Source organism: Cebus imitator, unplaced genomic scaffold (genome assembly GCF_001604975.1).
Source record: "Cebus imitator isolate Cc_AM_T3 unplaced genomic scaffold, Cebus_imitator-1.0 Scaffold63, whole genome shotgun sequence".
In the NCBI taxonomy this organism is placed as follows: domain Eukaryota; kingdom Metazoa; phylum Chordata; class Mammalia; order Primates; family Cebidae; genus Cebus; species Cebus imitator.
This window is the reverse complement of record NW_016107378.1, coordinates 121,817-141,136: the sequence shown is the minus strand read 5'-3', so window position 1 is coordinate 141,136 and position 19,320 is coordinate 121,817. Positions and strand designations below refer to the sequence as shown.

The following is a 19,320-nucleotide window of genomic DNA, read 5'->3' as shown; positions in this document are numbered from 1 at the left end:
CATACCATTTCAGGGGCTTCACAGCCTTCCCTTTCCCAAATTCATTCATGAAACCCCAGCAAAGAATGCTTGCCTTAGTGTTTTAAAGTGAAAGTTCTATAAACCTAGAGTAGTAGGTAAAGGTAGATGAGAAAATATTATTTTGTTGTTGTTTTTAGCACTTGTCTCTGTGCTGGGGAATGAGAATACACTGTTACACAAAGAAAACAGCCCTTGCCTCTAAGGGACTTTTGATTAAAGTTCAGATACTTAGTCACAGTTGAATGTCATACTCTTGTTGAGTCAAATATTATTATTAACCTATCAAATTAAGTACTGCCCTAGCTTTGTTGTTACTAGTTGATAGTTTATCTGGGAATTTATCACTTGAAAAATTTGCTGCCAAAACGATTCTGACACCTGGTATTATAATCAAGTACTTATTTACAGTTCTCTTCCTCCCTCCTACCTTCCCTCCACATTGCCATCTTTTTTTCTAACACTTCCATCCATTTGTCCTTTCTCCTCTGCTCCCTCTTTCTTTTTTAGTTCTCCGTCTGGTCTGTCTTCCTTCAGTCCTCCCTACTCTCTGCCTTTTCTCTGTCACTCTTTCTTCATTTTCTCCTAAGCTTTCTTCTCTCCATTTTCATCTTCTTTAGTGCTCCTGTCTAGGTAAGCAGTTAATGTACAGGGAAAACTCTGTGTTTAGTCAGCCCAAATTACAAGATAAATTTCTTCCTTTATACTGCCATCAGGAAATGCCTCCTAAGGTGTATTGTACTAGTTATGCTTTATTTTCATTGGGTTAGAAGTACAAGATCTTTTGGGGTGATGCCTCCCAGGACTATAAAAGTTGCCCAAGTTTACTTCAGTTCTCCTGGTTGACTGCATATTAAGCCTGGAAGAAAGAAAAAATGTAGCTGGGATTATTGCCCTTTTTCTTATCCTTTTGTTTTCCATATGTGGAAGAATGCTTAGTAACCCTTTAGGATCCTTAATGACCCTTTGGTGTTGGTCTTTATGGCAGGACCACCAGTAATGGCAAAATAAGCCCTTCATTTCCACAAAGGATGAAACTCATAGGTCCTGCCTCCCAGAGGGGTTCCCATCATGTAAAGCTGAGCTCAAGTACCCACAATGGATGCCATAGAGCCATGATAAATGGCCCCAGTCAGAAAAGTGTTATATTTATTGCTAAACAGAAAATATATTTTTCTTCCTTCTTGGGAATAGTTGGGCTACTTGCTTGCTCTTCCATCTCAATTAGATGTTTCTCCAGATAGGAGCAGTGAATGATGATGTTGAGCTATAAGACATAACTGAATTTCACCTTGCTGTAAGATTAATAGTAATTCCACTAGTGGCCCTCCTAATTGATTTCTCCCATCCTTTCACAGAACCATGATGGCAGCATCGACTTCCGAGAGTATGTGATTGGCTTGGCTGTCTTGTGCAACCCTGCCAACACAGAGGAGATCATCCAGGTGGCATTTAAGGTACTGTCAGCCCCACTGAAAGCATCTCGGTCTGCCCCAGAAACAAGTGTTGACTCTAAGTGTATTATTTGAAAATCAGTGAATCTATTACATGATTTTATAGATCTGCTGTGACATGTACAGGACAATAATGTGATTAAGTCAGTTGCTACAGAGAATAAAGAAAACAAGCATTCGTTTAAGCAAAAAGTCTTTAAAAGCAGCCTAATTAACAGCATCAAGATTGAAGAACAGGCGATTTCATAAATTAACTTAAAAAATTATTTCTTTTCAGCTTCCCCATTTTGAAGCCCCAAAGGGAAGTTTATAAATAAACACCACCTGTCACTAGTCACCCTAATTCACTCTCTGGAAAGTTCTGATCTATTCTTATTTTCTCATTCTGTATATCAGTGATATTTTCAGTAGTATGTTTTTTAACGGATTTTGTTTATTCATTGTAGTATCAGGTGAACTCCATCATAAATGTCCCAAGTTCCTACCCCTCATGTCTTCCTGTAGTATCACATATATTTTCACAGCAATACAGGGATCTAAATTGGGAGCCAATGAATAAAATTCATTCCCTGGTTCCTCTAGAGCTTGATGAAAGTTTGAATTTTGAGGCCCATTTACTTACAAGTGTGAAAGAAGAGGGAAGAATACATTTCCAAAATGTATGTTCTGTTCTGAGGGTAAAGGGGCTTCATCTAATCAGTATGTTTAAATGATACTCCCTTTTAGTATCATATCCCTAAGCTTTCATGGTCATCTCTCAAGTCAAAGAGAAACTTGATTTCTCTCTTTGTCTTGCTAAGCTGTGTATATTGGCTCTTGTTGTACAGCCGCTTAATTTCCCTGCTTTTGTCCAACAGAAAAGCTGCAGACCTTCTCTATTTCTGTTTTCTACTCGTCTCTTCCTGGCTTTCTTGGAGAAGAATATCCCACTGCAATTCCAAGAAGTCTTTTCTCCCTCTATTATCTAGAAAGACTTTCTTCTTCCAAGAGTTCTTTCTTTTGTCTTAGAGACCACTTGGGATAAGTCTTAGGAATTTTTGTGTACTATCATTGACAGAAAAGCCCTTGAGTTTACTTTTTATTTCAGATTGGTTTAAACTGAGTTAACTGCTAGGCCTATAAAGAACCTAAATCGTTGATGCTTAGCAGATGGTCATAAGGCAAAGGACAGACTTTTTCCAAAGTTTAAACCCTTCAGCATTTACAGACTTATTCATCATAAAACCTAAAATTACACACATAACTAACTTTTTCTGATCTAGATATTTCTGTTTCTGTTTTGGGATTGTATGTGTAATTATAAGTTTAGTTGAGCAAATGGTCATTTTGGTTTACTAATGAAAGACCTGATAGAAAATTTGGCCCTTAATCACAGTAATTGTGTTTTGAAAGAAACTGAGATTTTTATCTAGCCTAGACCTTGGTTTGGGGAAGGGGAAGGGAAGAAAGGAGGGCTTAAAACTATAATTAGCTTTTTTTTTTCCAGTAAGGCAAGAATTATGCTTTACATTGATTATTTTTTAACCTTCCTTTTCTAGTGTGTTTTATGTTTTGGAAGTATTTTTGCATACTTTTTATTTAGTAGTATCCTTTTACATACAGGACTCTTTTACATCCTTTTATTTGGATAGCACTTCATAGTTAATTTCCCATCTTTTATATCATTTCATCTTCACAGTGACACTTAGAGTTAGAATATTAGTCAAGATTCTTCTGGCAAGCAGTAAGATAGACTGGCTGACTGATGTCAAAGTGGAATTATTTGTAAGGCCAGGGAGTAGACTCAAGGGAAAACTTGCAGCCAGGCAGCTTTGGAGATCCCGGCTGCAGGAACAGGCTTACACCCTCCCTGGGCACTGCAGTCAAGATGAGCAAACTCCAACTCTGTTCATAATGCACATTTCAGGGAGGGTCCAGCTGGTCTTGGGCCACGTTTTTGATGGGAAAGACAGAATGTTTTCATTAAGATTCCACATTATTGTGTGCAATGGGGAGATATCAGTCACCATAACAAAGGAAACTGGGGTGTTAAACTTTTTACCAGAGTACAGATCATGCATGGGGTTTACCTTAGATCTAAGAAATATGTCATGGGGAGTGACAAGTAAGTGAGGGAAATTGAAGAGTTTAGTGAGGGGAATTATGGCAGAGGACACATATAGAGGAAGTAAAAGTCTCTAGTATGGACCATGTCACTTACACAGAAGTGACAGACACCAAAGCACCAAACCTGACAAGAATTTAGACTGTTCAGATGAGTTGGTACAAACTGTTTAGGCATGGAAGGCCTCTGAAGAAAGGTTAGAGCTTGTAAGGAGGGAGCTATGACTGGGTCCTGACAATTACTGTGTGAAGTCCAGGGTGCATGAAGAGCCTGAGATCTATAGTTTGTGAAAACAGATGTGATTCACTTTTCACTTTCCAACTATTTTATCCCCTAACTTGGGACTGAGTGGTAGGAAGTGGACTTGAAGCCAGAGCTTTGCTGGGTCAACAAATCTCAACTTTCAAGTTATATTTTTTTATCCTTCTACCCTTTATGGACCATTAAAATGCTATTCAATATTTGCTTATTATTTTTTTTCATGGTCATCACCCCTTATCTAATACTCGTTTTTCTCTATTTTTGATCTTGTGTTTGGTCAGAAGTAGAAATCTCAACATCAGGAACTCTAAATATGATCTGTCTGGATTGGGATGCCCCCTGTACCACTTGCTAATGGTGTGACCTTGGGAAAAGCTTCCTAACTTCCTTGCCCCTCAGCTTTCCAATCTGTAAGATAGGACTGACAGTGGTACCTACCATAAAACTATTGTGAGAGTAGAGTGAGTTCATAAATGTAAAGTGATTTGAACACTTCTGATCACTGCTTCTAAAAAGTAAGTACTCATGTCATTAAAAATTCTTAAGACTCAGGAGAAGATTTTGAATAAGGGATATTAACTGTCTGTCAGTTATCCTTATTTTGCTTCATGATTTTCAGTCTCCCCCACTCTACTGCCTTTTCCCCTCCTCCTAAAAACATATTCAATCTCTCCCTTCCTAAAACAACCTCTTTTGTGCTTGGATACTACCCCAAGTATCCCTTTCCCTTTGTTTCATAATTTCTTAAAATAGAGTCCATACTTCTTGCCTCTGCTTTTCACTCTGTTCATCTCTTGATTCCCATTACCGTCAGGCTTCTGGTTCCCTGAAACTGTTTACTAAAGTCATCAGGATCCTCTAATAATCAAGTCCAACAAACTGTTTTGCTTCTTGCTTGGCCTTCCTATGGCATTTTGCTCCGTTGGCCCACACCACTGTTAGCATGTCTTCCTCTTTCCTGAACACACTCCCATAGCTTCTAAGAGGCATGCTCTTATTTCCTGGCTCTCCTGTCTGACTGCTTCTTCTAAGCCTTTTCTGTCACAACTCCTTTTCACTACTCATATCTCAACTATTGCTGTTCGCAGGCCTTTGCTTTACTGTGTGCATTCTCTACAGATAAAACATACTCATAGTTTCCGTTCTTACCCAAATTTATAACTCAACACTCATCAGTTTCCTAAAATGATATGCTGAATCTCTGATTTACTCCTGGCACCTCTGATTCAAATTTAACCTCTCTAGGTTTAACTCTTGGTCTCATTTGACACTTGTTCTGTTTCCCCACTTTGGTTAAGGTAATCAGCTTTTACTCAGTTGCCTAAGCTAGAAGACATCAATCATCTTTGCTTCTTTCCTTTCCATCACTACAGACCCCTTATTGATATGCAAATCCTGTCTTTGCTTTTTATGAATTCTATCCCTTCCTGTCCTTCCTGCTTCTCAACCCCAGACTCTTAATTAGATTTCCTGCCTCTGGTTTTATCAATCCTTTGCCCCCAGTTCATCCTCCATACTCTCCCTCAAAGAGTTTTCTTGGTTCTCATAGGATCACACCACCTCCACTCCCATTATAATTTTACAGGATTTTGTGAGGAATTATATGCCCACCATAATCTAATTCCTGTTTTTCCCTATCTTCTGACTGGAGCTCCAGGCAATCACTTGCCCTTCCTTGTATATTCTGGGAACTTCTCTTCATGTTCTACGACCCAACTCAAATGTCAACTCCTGTAAAGCCTTCTGTTCCCCATGAAACTCCCCTGTCCCTTTGTACTATGTACTATTGGTATAGCACCTGTTTCAATCCTGTCTCTGTCAACCACCAAGCTCTGGGTATTGCGAGGGTAGCAGAGGTGATACTTTCTTAATATACATATTTCTACCCCTTGCCACAGTAGATGTTTGAATTATTAAAGACTTTATTTTCCAAGATTATTCCCCACCACTATGACAATGAGGGAGCTAATTCTTTCATTTTATTTTCTTCAGCTCTTTGATGTTGATGAGGATGGCTATATAACAGAGGAAGAGTTCTCCACCATTCTACAGGCTTCCCTTGGAGTGCCTGACCTTGATGTTTCTGGTCTCTTCAAGGAAATAGCCCAAGGGTACTCAATTTCTTACGGTGAGTAGGCAATTTGGCCTCCTAACTTATTCACAAGGAGGACATCCAGACTGTGGACTGCTGCTCAAGAGTACTGTTTCTCTTAACTAATTATATTAATAATAAACATAATAGTAATAATGATGACCACAGTATTAATAGTAGTAATGGTACTAATTACTGAGGACTTATATGCTAGGCACTCTACTCAACATTTTATATATATTAACCTGTTTAATCTTTATAGCAAGCCCATCTAATCCGTATTCTTGATTATTCTTATTTTACTAAGATACAAAGAATTTGAGTAACTTATCTAAGATAATTCAGCTAAAGAACATCAGAACCACAATTCAAAAACCAAAACAGTTTGGCTTTGGAGCCTGCAGTATTAACTCTACACCTTAGTGCTTTCTACTGTCAGTGTGGCCAGACAAAACTGAACAAGTTAACCAGGTAGGTTGCAACTATAGTAAAGGAGCATGGACTGAGGCACCAACAATAATAGCAACTGAACCATTTACTGATGTTTGCTATTAGTGACCTGTGTAAGTTTTCACATTCCTTGTCTCATGCCATCTCGATAGCAACTCCTGTGAGTTAGGGTCTATCATGGAGAAAGACCTTGTGGCACAGTGGCAGGCCTATCCATCAGTAACTGTCTTTTCTCTTGATGGCTCAAGTCCACCCATCAAAACAAGTTGCATAGGGCTGAAGGATGGTACGTCAATTTCTCTATATTCACAGTGCAGTTGTTGAGAAAGACATCTCAGTGGAGAGGCCAAGAAGATTGTTTCCCTGTCTTGGGTTTGATGTGGACATGGATGTCAAGCTGGCTTACCTTCCTCAGTCTTTCCCCTGAGGCTGGAGGGAGACTCTTTAATTACTCTTTCCTTATGGTGTTCAAGAGTTTCAGCTTGTTAACTTCCATGGGATGGGAAAAGTAGATTACATACTTCTCTTACTCTCTGTTTTTAATTACTGTCATTTAGGTAATTAAATGCCTAGGGCACTTAATATATTGAGTTCATTTGAAAAAAAATAGAATAAAATGTGAAGTATATATACTGTGATGAAAGTTATGAGTCATAAACTCATGTGCACTGATTCTTCCTTGGCTATTTTCTTTTCATAAGTAAGGCTCTCTATTACTCTAAACTACTAAATTTTGAAAAACTATTTGGAATAACTCTTTCAATGGAAGCTAATACTAAAAATGATTTGTAGGTAGCCATAATAACCTGTTGAATTAAGTAATTTTTCAGGAAAATCTGCTTTGTTTTTTGGAGTTCAACCTTTTTCTTTACGTAATACACAGAATGTCTCCCCTTTCCTGATGTTAGGCAAATCTGCCATTTTTTTTCAAGAATGTTTGAAGTATTTAAGTATAATTTTATTTAAAAAGTAGATATTGCTATCTGTCATGAATGTGACCATTTAAATTGTTTAAATGTGACCCTTTAAATCAGGGGTCCCCAACCCTTGGGCCATGGACCGGTACTGATCTGTGGCAGTTAGGAACAGAGTTGCACAGCAGGAGGTGAGTGGCAGGCGAGTGAGCATTACTGCCCGAACTCCACCTCCTATCTGATCAGTGGAGGCATTAGATTCTCACAGGAGTGCATGAGCCCCATTGTGAACTGCGCATGTGAGGGATCTAGGTTGCACACTCCTTATGAGAATCCAGTGCCTGATGATCTGAGGTTGAACAATTTCATCCTAAAACCATCTCCCCCATCCCCTCTACCATCCATGGAAAAATTATCTTCCATAAAACCAGTCCCTGGTGTAAAAAGGACTGGGGACTGCTGCCTTAAATTACTTTTATTTTTGGTTTTCCATTATCTAAATTAATGCTCAAATTACACTTAGAGCCAATCACAGGACTTTCAGAAATGAGTTACTCTTTAATGCCACTGACATCCCAGCAGAGGATCTTGATCTTTTGAACATAGCACAAGTCTTGAAATTAAACTTCTTGGTTTCAGTAGCTCAACTGTCACTTATCTTCAAGGTCACTTAAGTCTTCTATGTCTCCATCACTGAAACAGACTCATGTAGATGAAGCTGTACTTATTTTGATTTCTTTTTCTATAATGTATCCCTAGAAACAAGAACCTTATTTTGGAAGTTAAAAAAGAACAATTAGTAGTTTGCCTGATTTAGAAAGAAAAAGTGGTCTATTAATGCAAAACAACGTTGCAATTGCAAATAATGATTTGGGTTCAATCTGGTGACTTCCTTATCACTAAGACCTCTTAGTTTGTTTGTTTTTTGAGAGAGGGTCTCACTCTGTTGCCCAGGCTGGAGTGCATGATCGGGGTCATTGCAGACTAAGACCTATTTTTATATTCAAGAGTTAGGCAGTCTAATGTGTCACAAGGCAGACTTGCTTATCAGATGATTTTTAAAAATAAATGGATATAAATAAGACATTGAGTTAAAATTATTTTATTATCGAACCAAATAGCAGCAAATTCAAAGACCATGCTGTCTTTGCTCTAATAAGCTCAATCAAGTTTTATCTAACAAAAAGAAGAGAATGGAGGAATGTCAAAATAGAGGACAGAATAATATTTCAGAAACTCCAGGTTATGGAGAGTTGAGGTCCAAATCCTGATAGTTAACTGAGTAAGCCTTTAATAGCCCTGCCTCAGCACCTAAAACACTTGAGATAAAAAGAACTCCTCTATTTGCAGTCCTTGTGGTATGATTATTTTATACTGTATACTTTCTATCCATTATTGATTATAAATCAAGGCTCAGCTTTTTAAGACTGTATTTTTCTGTACTAGAGTTAAGGGCTCAAATAGTTTTAAAAGCCAGTTACAGAAAGTGCTGGGTAATAGAATTTTTGAAACATTTTTTAATTGCTAAAAATAACAAAAATACAGAAAACTGAATAAAGCATATAAAGCACAATGAAGTTTTATAAAGTGAACACCTGTGTAACTACCATTCAAGTCAAGAAATAGAGCTTTTCCAAAACTCTGGAAACTCCTGTGTGCCCCTTCCCAACCCACCTCTACCCCTCTCTTAAAGGAGGGGGTTACTATCCTGGCTTAAAAAGAAATCTCTGCCTTGCTTTATTTTACTTTAATAGTTCACTCCAAAAGTATATATCTTTAAATATTGTATTTTAGTTTTGTTTAAGTTTTTGAACTTTATATAAATAGACTCATACAATCATGTGTTCTTTTATACCTTGCTTTTTTCATTAAACATTATGGCTTTAAGATTAATCCACGTTGTTACTACATAGCTGTTCATTCATTTTCATTGCTATATAGCCTTATGTTCCATGAGTATGACACAACTTATTTATGCATTTCTACTGTTGATAGACATTCCAAGTTGTTTTTATTTTTTATCTATTATGAATAATGTTGCTGTGAACATTCTCATATATGTCTCTCAGAGCACAATATACACAAATTTCTCTAGGTTATATACCTCAAGAGTAGAATTAATGGGTCAAAGAGTATGTATATCTTCAACTTGACTAGCTAATGGAAAAACTGTCTCCCAAAGTGGTTGTATAACTTATATTTTCCTCAACAATGTTTGTGTGTTGAGCAGTAGACTTTTGTAATAATTGCATTATTAGAGTCATTTATTAATCTGCATCAAGCCAAAAGAAGAGTCACCCCAACTTATTTTTTCTTTCTCTTCTAGAGGAATTTAAAAATTTTGCCTTAAAGCATCCAGAATATGCTAAGATATTTACAACATACCTAGACCTCCAGACGTGCCATGTGTTTTCATTACCAAAAGAAGTCCAGACAGCTCCCTCCATGGCCAGTAATAAAGTTAGCCCTGAAAAGCATGAAGACAGTACCTCAGACAAAAAAGATGACTGAAAGCAGTATTCCCAATAAGGAAAACACAGTAGGTTTTCATTGAAATTGTAAGGGCATTTATTGATAATACTTTTAATGTGTTGCTATAGTAATGATGTTTAAAATCGGAAGATTTTTAAAATGAAAATCACAGATTTTCTTACTAAAAATGTTTTTATTAATCTTGCTTTTATTGGAGAAAAGCAATATTTCTTTTTCTTTTGTGTTATATTGTACTTTAATGATTGGTTTATTGGCGATACATATGTTTTTATGAATTTTCCGGTTTAATTTGCATATACAAATGAATGCAATAGTCTTACTATTGGTGGGCATTGAGCAATACTATATAAAGTTTTTATAAACACTTTTTAATCTACTTTCCTCTGAAAATCAGTAATATTCTGTTATCTCTAATCCTTTTCCATTTGGGAAACATGAATGAAGAATCTGAGAATTTTACACCTATAACTTTACAGATTCATTTTTCCATTTAAATTTCAGTTTCTTGGATCACTGAATATGGGAAGGGAGAGCTTCATTAATTAGATGAAACTTCTTAAGAACTTATATTCTCTTTAACATACATCTCTATTGTATATATTTTTTTCTTTTTTTTTGAGATGGAGTCTTGCTTTGTCACCCAGTCTGGAGTACAGTGGTGCAATCTTGGCTCGTTGCAACCTCTGCCTCCCAGGTCAAGCAATTCTCATGCCTCAGACTCCCAAGTAGCCGGGATTACAGGCACCCACCACCACATCTAGCTAATTTTTGTGTTTTTAGTAGAGATGGGGTTTTGCCATGTCAGCCAGGCTGGTTTCAAATTCCTGACCTCAGGTTATCCACCTGCCTCAGCCTCCCAAAATGCTGGGATTACACGTGTGAGCCACCATGCTGGCCTGTTGTAGATTTTCTTAACTGCTTGCTAAGGAAATCATATCCTTTTACATGAACTACAGGTTTAGAACTTGGTTTTAAAGACAACTGCTATGGCCAGAGGGTAAATAGGAATTGCCTTATTGAAAGTAGCATTGATTGCCTAATGAGAAAATGAATTGTTTGCCACAGGGTTGAATTTAATTTGAGTTGGATAGTTCAGAATGTAGCACTTGCCCAATAAATGAATCAGATTTGTTCTATTTATATCATATTAGAATTAATATATTTTACCATCCCAGTGGGAATTTTATTTTGTTAACTGGACTCTCAAATTTCAGAGCTTGTATGAAATATCTCCACAGAAAACACAAAAAGTTTCAAAGTATCACCCAAAGCTAGGGAATCAAAAAACCTACTTTATTAATGCAAGACCACAATTTAAGCCCCAGGCAGGAATCCAACAGTAACATTTTTCCTTTAGGTTAAGCAATAATTTCTTTGAATTGCCATTTTAATGGGTCTCATACATGCATATTGCTCATATCATTCACGTTTGAGATTTTCAACAAAGAACCAATTTATTAATATAATGTACAAAAATAGTTGGTTCGTTTTCTGAATTCAGTCTTTGAAATACCACTCTTTGTTTTGGCTATGTTTCTGAATGCATTGGTGATACACCCCCAAGCTAATTTTTAAAAGTCATTTTTGAAGTTGGGAAGTCTCATGAGAGACGTTGAAGTTTGAATTTAATTAAGAGTCATGATTTCAAACTAGTTTTACGTATTAAGCAGTTAGTGTTCTAATTTAATGGGTAAATGTGTATTTGGATAATTAAATACCTGAACATTTCATCCTTAAGTATATGTAATTATTTGCCTCTTATATGTCTTAAAGCTATTTAAACAGGTATTTAAAAAGCTGTTTAAAAGGTGTGAATGAACCTAAACAATTGTTTAAGTAATTACAATGGTGCATCTTTATTATAATAGTGTCTGTCATATGCAATGAATGTAGGTAATACTAAAAAATCACGACTACTTTTATCAAAGAAAAACCACATATTAATCCTATTAATCATGAAAGTGTAGCATTGTAAATTAAAGGTTTTCTATGAGGCTCTTGAAAGTGATTCCATTGTTTTCCTGTTTTAAAATGATATTTTATGCTCGTTATTCCACTTCTGTGTGATATTTTTATTTTGTGATTATGTCACTGGATAAACAAACTTGCGACATAAAATTGTTAGCAATTAAAAACATTCCGATTTTGTCCTTCTGTCTCAAATGTAATATACCTTTTTAATATCATGGTTAGGGTATGTTTACATATTTATGAATATGATTAATCATTTCTGTTTGCATTAAGCTTTATGAAATGTCAGACATGATTTCACTCTAAAGAAAAACTCAAATTTTTCTTGAAGTAACAGTAGTTATTCTTAAAGAACTTGAATTTTGACTGGTTGAATTTTATGTAATAACATAAGTCATGATCATTAATATTACTGCAGACCAGGACTCTGCTTATCTGTCTTACTAACAAAGATTTCTTTCACAGAGGCTTTTCTCTTCTTAAGATTTAAAGTAAGAAATTAGATTTTATTAAATCAGTTAAATGCACCATGGTTTCATATAATAATATGAAAAAATTACTCTTTGAAGTGAAAAATATATCCTAAAACTTCTAAACCATAAATATTTCATTTGAAACAGTTCTGTTGAAGGATAGTGACATACTGACTGCTTATAGACTAAGTTACTTGCATTATGTATATTTAGTCCTCCTCTGCCACTGCCTTTAGAGCCTTGGAAGGCTGAGCATGATAGTAATGCTAGCTCTAATGGATATTTAAAGGAGACTGGCTCCCTTTTAGAAGACATCTGGTCTGCTCTCTGCATGAGGCACAGCAGTAATGCCATCTGATTCCCAGAATCAAGAACTCTCCCCTTCAGATTATTACCAAATGCAAGGTGGTTAAGTGAAGGCCATTAATTGATGCTCAAATAGAAGGGCATTGACTATATTGGAACAGATGGACTCTCTACTACAAAAGTCCTTGGGTATTTGTTTCTTATATAGCAAATGCTAACATGGATAGACAGATACTGGTACAAGACCATTCCCTAGGGAAGCAGACATAGTTACTTTTTTTTTTTTTTTCCTTTTCTGCTTATTTGAATGAACTTCTCAATTTTTTTTATTAAATTGTTATATCAGAGTAAGTAAATGCTATGTTATGGCTTGATAGAGATGAAGCTCTTCATATATATTCAAAATACATATTACAAACTTTGGTAATAGGATAAAAATCTGAAGAACGTTTGCCCTTTTTAACCCCATTTACTGTAACTCTTGTTTCTAGGTCATCTTTCTCTCCCAAGAAACTTCTCAAGGGATAACATGTTCTCCTAATGTTATCCCTCCCCAATCCCCCAATCCTGCTATCCCTCCCCTAGACCCCGCTCCCCGCCAGGCCTCGTGTGTGATGTTCCCCTCCCTGTGTCCATGTATTTTCATTGTTCAACACCCGCTTATGAGTGAGAACATGTGTATACCTATGTAGCAAATCAGCACGATCTGCACATGTACTCCAGAAATTAAAGTATAATTTAAAAAACGAAAAAAACCCAACATGTTCTAACAGTCTCCATTGCACTTCAACACCCAGCTCCCAATGTTTTATAACATATTAACTTTATCATTTTCTCGTCATCATTTTAAAAGAACTTGTGCACATTATAAAAATTTAAAAGGTAGAGAAAAATATAAACAGAAAAAATTGTGTTTACGTCTACCACCCTAAATCAACTATTATCAAGTTTTTGACATATTTTACTCCACCTTTTTTCAGTTTCTTACATTTTTAAAATAGCTATGTGTATAAACTGTTTTATATCCTACTTTTTCACTTAAACATGACATTTTCCAATGTTATTAAAATTCTCTGTGAATGTAAATTTTAAAAAGTGTACCTACTGTTTTTTGGAAATCTGTAACAAGCTATGTGTAATCATTCTTCTAATATTAAATATATGAGTTGATTTTCGTTTTCACTTAGGATCTGTTATAAAATCCCTCAATATTCCATAGTAGTTCATAACTAGATATAGTTTGCTAAGAGACTTATTTATACTTTCTGAAAAATTCACTGAAGATTTTCCAATTATTAAAGTTGGTTTTAAACTACTTTTATTACAGGAAAAAGTTGATATTATTATAGATTACATAGAGTATGGTAATTTGAACTTCATGTAAAATTATGTGAAGGTAATTTTACATGAAGTTAACAGGTTCATGTCTTTTAAAGGTTAGTAAATTTTACCTTTCAAAATATGTTTTCCTTTGTAAGAGTAATAGACAACAATTATTACAATAAGTGATAATAATTATAATAGCTACCTTTTGGAGTGCCTACCTATGTATTAGTCATTGTCCCTTATTTATTTAACAAAATTTAAAACTATTTCTAAGTCACTCATTAAATGACAAAGCTTAAACCAAATTTTGTCTGATTCCAAAAGCCATACTTTTAATCATTTATATAAAACAACACAGCTGCCTGATTTATAAAATTTATAGTTTTAGCTTCTGCCATATATTTTCTTACTGATGAATGATAGATATCAAATGTTGACTTTGTTTTTAAATGGAAAACAGAGGTAGTTTAGAATGGCCTATTTTCAGTCAGCCGAAAATGCCAAAACCTTCTATGAGTAGTCCAAGTACTGGAAATCAGAGACAATTTAAACTTCAGGATACTACAATATTTTTTTTTCCTTTGTGAGTAGTGATGGAGCACGAATTCTCTACTTCTTGTCAGTCCTTCTGCCGTGATGGTCCTTTCAGTTATACCTCTGTTCTCAAAATAAAAACATAATAAATGAAGTAGGGCTTGAGGAACTGAGGACTAAGTCAAAAGTGGGATACCTAGGACTTCATTCTAGTTACTGTGGAATATTGCTTTTCTCCCTGTTTGTCCTTTTTCTGCCCTGTAAATTCTCTTGCCTTATGGAAAGCACGGTGACTATTTAAAAGCATAAGCCAGACATCACTTCTCCAGTTTCGTTTTTTTCAAAGGCCCCGTTGCATTTTGGAAAAAAAATTCCAGATATTCAACATGGCCTACAAAGCCCTGTCACCCTTGAATAGAGTGTTGAGTCTGGCTCCTACCTGTAGCCTAAATCTCAACTCTCTCCAATCTCCTCCCTCACTAAACTCCTACCACTAAATCTTTCTTTTCTTCAAACTGGCTAATGCTTTATTCTAGCCTCAGAGGTTTTGTTTTGCTGTTCTCTTGGCTACAGTGTTCTTCCCCAAGATTTTTATCTGGCTTTCTCTTCTACATTTAGACTTTTAAACAAACAGCTTCATTGAGATATAATTCATATACATGAAATTTACCCATTTAAGGTATACAATTTAATGTTTTTACTATATTCACAGGGTTGTACAACCATCACACATCTTATTTCAGAACATTTTCGTCTTGATTCAGATTTTAAATCAAATGTCACATCATCCAATAGGAACTCCAGTCACTAATTAGAAATGCCCATTCTGTTTCTACAGACATTCTCAATCCCACTACCTGTTTTGTTATTGCACTCAAACTTACGTGAAATTATTTACTTGTGTATACATTTAAAAGTGTTTTTCCTAGCACATAGAAGGTATGCCTGACACACAGTAAACACTCAATCTTTGTTGAATGAATAAATAATAACATGGTTTTTTGCTTATTTTGTCTTGTCTTGTGTAAGATAAGAGACAATCCTTACAACAAACTTGAAAACCCAGACTGGTGATCTCTAAAACTCATATGTAAATTAAGGCTCAGAGAAGTTTCATCACTTGCTCAGAGTTATATAACTGGTGAATGCCAGGGCTAGATTTCATACCCAAGGCGGCCTGGCTCTAAATGAGGGAACTTTTGATTAGGCCAGAGCAACCTGAACCCTTAAAATAACCAATTATTTGACAGGCTTTAACTTCGAGAAACATGGAAACTAGATAACCTGAGAACCCTCTGGCCACAAAACCCCTAGAATACAGAACACAATATCACAAACTTATTTTGAAATGCATAGATAAGCATGCAAAATACTGAGGGAAATCCTCAATGGCCAAAAGTGAAAAGAGGCTGAAAACCAGAACTGTATAAAAGCCTAAAAGTTACAGTTGTCCTGTAGACGTTTGTGAATCTCAGTAACAAAGGGACTTACTATTTTTTGGCTATGGAAGACAAAAGACAAGGTTTTTGTGTAAGGTGGGAATGTTGAACTAAGACCTCAGGGGAGAAAAAAGAGATGAAGGGTTAGAGTCTCAGTAAGAGAATGAACTGGAAAAATTCATCTTCTTACAAAGAAAGACAAGAAAGTTTTCTATCTTGGGCTGGGTGCTTGGTTGGAGCAGGGGGAAAGACTCTCTGATTTTTTAAAAACTTTTGATTAAGAAGAAATATTTTGAAACTCATTTTATGGCCCATTCTAGGTATGTCTTGTTGAATGTCCTATGTGCATTTGAAAAGCATATGTATTCTGCATTTGTTGAATGTAATGTTCAATAAATGTAAATTAGGTTCAGTTAGTTGGTAACGCTGTATAAGTCCTCTATAGTTTCACAGATTTTTTTGTCTGCTTGTTCTATAATTATTGAAAAGGGGATACTGAAATTGCCAACTGAAACCATGATTTTCTCAGCAGTCAGTTTGTCTGACGTCCTGCCCTTAGATTCATAATCACTTATGATTTTCATATAGTCTTGATGAATTGACCCTTTTATCATTATGAAATATTCCTCTTTAATTCTAGTAATACCCTTATGGTTAATGTAGCCACTTCAACCAGGCCAACTTTCTTATCATTAGTGTTTGCATGGTGTATATTTTTTCATTCTTTTCCTATTAGCTTCTGTCCTTATTTTTAAAATATATCTCTTAAATGAGTAATTTATGGCCTATTCAGGCCTTGATTTTTTATTCTGACAATTTCTGTCTTTTAATTGGAGCATTTACTTCACCTATGTTTAATGTAATTATTGATACAGTTAGGTTTACTGCCACACCAAGTCTACTATCTTGCTTTGTGTTTTCTGTTTGTTCCATCTGTCCTGGGAACTCTCTTGTCCTTTTCTGACTTCTTCTGGATTAGTCATTTTTTAAACATTTTATCATTTTATGTTTTCTTTTGACTTATTAGATATAATTACTCATTTTTAATGGTTGCTCCAAGGCTTACAATATGTTTCACATCTAAACTGTATCTTTAACGTAATATAGTCTACTTTCAAATAATAGTATACATTTTCACCTATAGCATGTGAACCTTACAACAATTTCATTTTACTCTACTTTATTATTTCTGCTATTGCCATATGGTATTTATGTGTTTTAAATCCCACAGGACACTTTTATTATTTTTGTTATAAACAATTACCCTTGAGAGAAAGTAAGACTTTGAGAAATAAATGTATTTTATGTTTATCTACATATTTACTGTTTCTGGCACTCTTCATTTCTTTATGTAGTTCCACTTTTCATCATTTTCCTTCAGCATGAGGACCTTCCTTGAACAATTCTTATAGCACAAGTCTTCTGTCAATAAGTTCTCTCAGCTTTCTTTTGTCTGAACATGTCTATATTTTGCCTTCATTTTTGTAGAATATTTTTGCTGGATACAGAATTCTAGGTTGACTTTTTTTTTCTTCTAGTATGTTATTCATTGTCTTTTTATTATCTCTGATGAGAAATTAGCAATAATTATCTTCCTAGTTCTGTTGTATGTAATTTATCATCAGGCTACTTTTAACATTACTAACTTTGAAAAGTTATATTATAATTTGCCTTGGTGTGATATTCTTTATGCTTTTGGGGTTTGTTGAACTGCTTGGATCTGTAGATTTTGAGTTTTCATGAAATTTGGAAAATTTTTCAGCTATTATATTTTTCAAATATTTTTTCTGCCCCTAATCTTTCTCATTTCTCTCCTCTAATTGCATATATGTGAGACCATTTGGACTATTCCATAGGTCACTGAGTCTCTGGTAATTGTTTTCATCTCCCTGTTGCTGTACACTTCAGTTTTGATAATTATCGTTGCTCTTCAAGTTCACCAATTGTGTCTTCTGCAGTATAAATGTTTCACAGATACTACATTTTTTGCTTCTTGAATTTTTAGTTGGTTCTTTTCTTAGTTTCTATTTGGCTAATGAGAACTCCTATTCTCTCATCTAGACTATATTTATAATGTAGTTTTAAGTTCTTATTTCCTATTTCATCTTTGTTATTCCTGGTTCTATTTCTGTCAGCTGATTTTCCTCCTAGTAATAGGTCATGTTTCCTTTTTCTTCACATGTCTAATAATTTTGTGTTATATTCTGGACATTATGGATGCCACTTTATTAAGTGTCTAGATTTGACTGTCATCCTTAAATTGAGTGTTGAGTTTTGTTCTGCCAGGTAGTTAATTTACCTGCAGATCAGCCTGGTTCTTTCTAGGCTTATTTTAAAGTTTTACAAGAAAAGGCCTATAGTATTCTTTCCTCTGGGATTAGATTAGCCTTATGCCTAAGGTGTAGCCTTTCTGGGGGTCACCTCTTTTGAATGTCCTCGATATTCAACAAGGTCTCTACCTTCTGGCTGTTCAAAAATAAAATCTGTTCTAACCTTGTGTGAGCTCCAGTAGTTATTCAATATACAGCTTCCTTTGTAGATATTCTTTCCTCAGTAGTTTTTCTTTCCCCAGTAGATGTTCGTTATCTGGCCTCATAGATTCTTGCACTGAGAATGTGCAGCTTAGTAGCTATATTTATCCACTTAGGCTGCCATAACAAAATAACAGACTGGGGGGGGGCTTTTAAAACAGAAATAATTTTTCTTACAGTTCTGGAAGTTAGAAGTCCAAGATCAGGATGCTGTTAAGGATGGCTTCTGGTAAGTTTTCTGGTTTATAGACAGCTGCCGACTTATGTGTCCTCACATGATCTCTTCTCTTTATACATGTGTAGAGAGAGAGAGAGAGTATGCTTTGGTATCCCTTTCTCTTATAAGGACACCATTCCTATTGCATTAGAACACCACTCTTATGATCTCATTTAACCTTAACTTACCTTTCTAAAGGCTCTATTTTCACATACAGACATATTGAGGGCTAAGGTTTCAACGTATGAATTTAGGTGAGAGAGATGAAGACACAATTCAGTTCATGACAATAATCAACCAAAGACTTAAAGGGATTCTTATAGACATTTCTGTAGCTCTATCTGTAACCAACTTCCTTTTTCTGAGTACCATACTCTACATTTTCCAACCAACTCAGCCTCCTCAGGCTCTAATCTCTGTCTCCTTAGCTAAGTGATACTTCCGTATTCTGTTTGGGCTCTTGCATTCTACAAAATAGTCCAGAAAGTTTTCTAGACAGAAAACAAGAGTGGTCATTTTATCACCTCATTTATTTTCCTTCTCTTTGGAATCATAGTCCTGCATGGCCTCTTTTCCAAAGTCTGAAAACAGTTTTGATATATTTTGTTCATTTTAATAATACTTTAAAGCAAGAGGACTAACCAAGTACTGGTTATTCCATCATAAGTGGAAGCAGAGTGTCCTCACTGCCTCCATCCCAAGCATTTTAAAACATAGACCTGACCTCATGCGTGTTT

At 35.4% G+C, this 19,320-nt stretch overlaps 1 protein-coding gene across 1 annotated transcript in view; it reads left to right on the top strand.

The window, feature by feature from the left end:
* The window catches only part of LPCAT2 (lysophosphatidylcholine acyltransferase 2), an 80,549-nt gene extending 68,432 nt beyond the window's left edge, over nucleotides 1–12,117 (top strand). Inside the window, exons 12-14 of the mRNA XM_017530068.2 lie at nucleotides 1,377–1,475; nucleotides 5,830–5,965; nucleotides 9,620–12,117. Coding sequence (XP_017385557.1) covers nucleotides 1,377–1,475; nucleotides 5,830–5,965; nucleotides 9,620–9,804 — 420 coding nt within the window. The 3' untranslated portion in view covers nucleotides 9,805–12,117. The remainder of the gene's footprint in view (nucleotides 1–1,376; nucleotides 1,476–5,829; nucleotides 5,966–9,619) is intronic.
* Nucleotides 12,118–19,320: the final 7,203 nt, after the last annotated feature.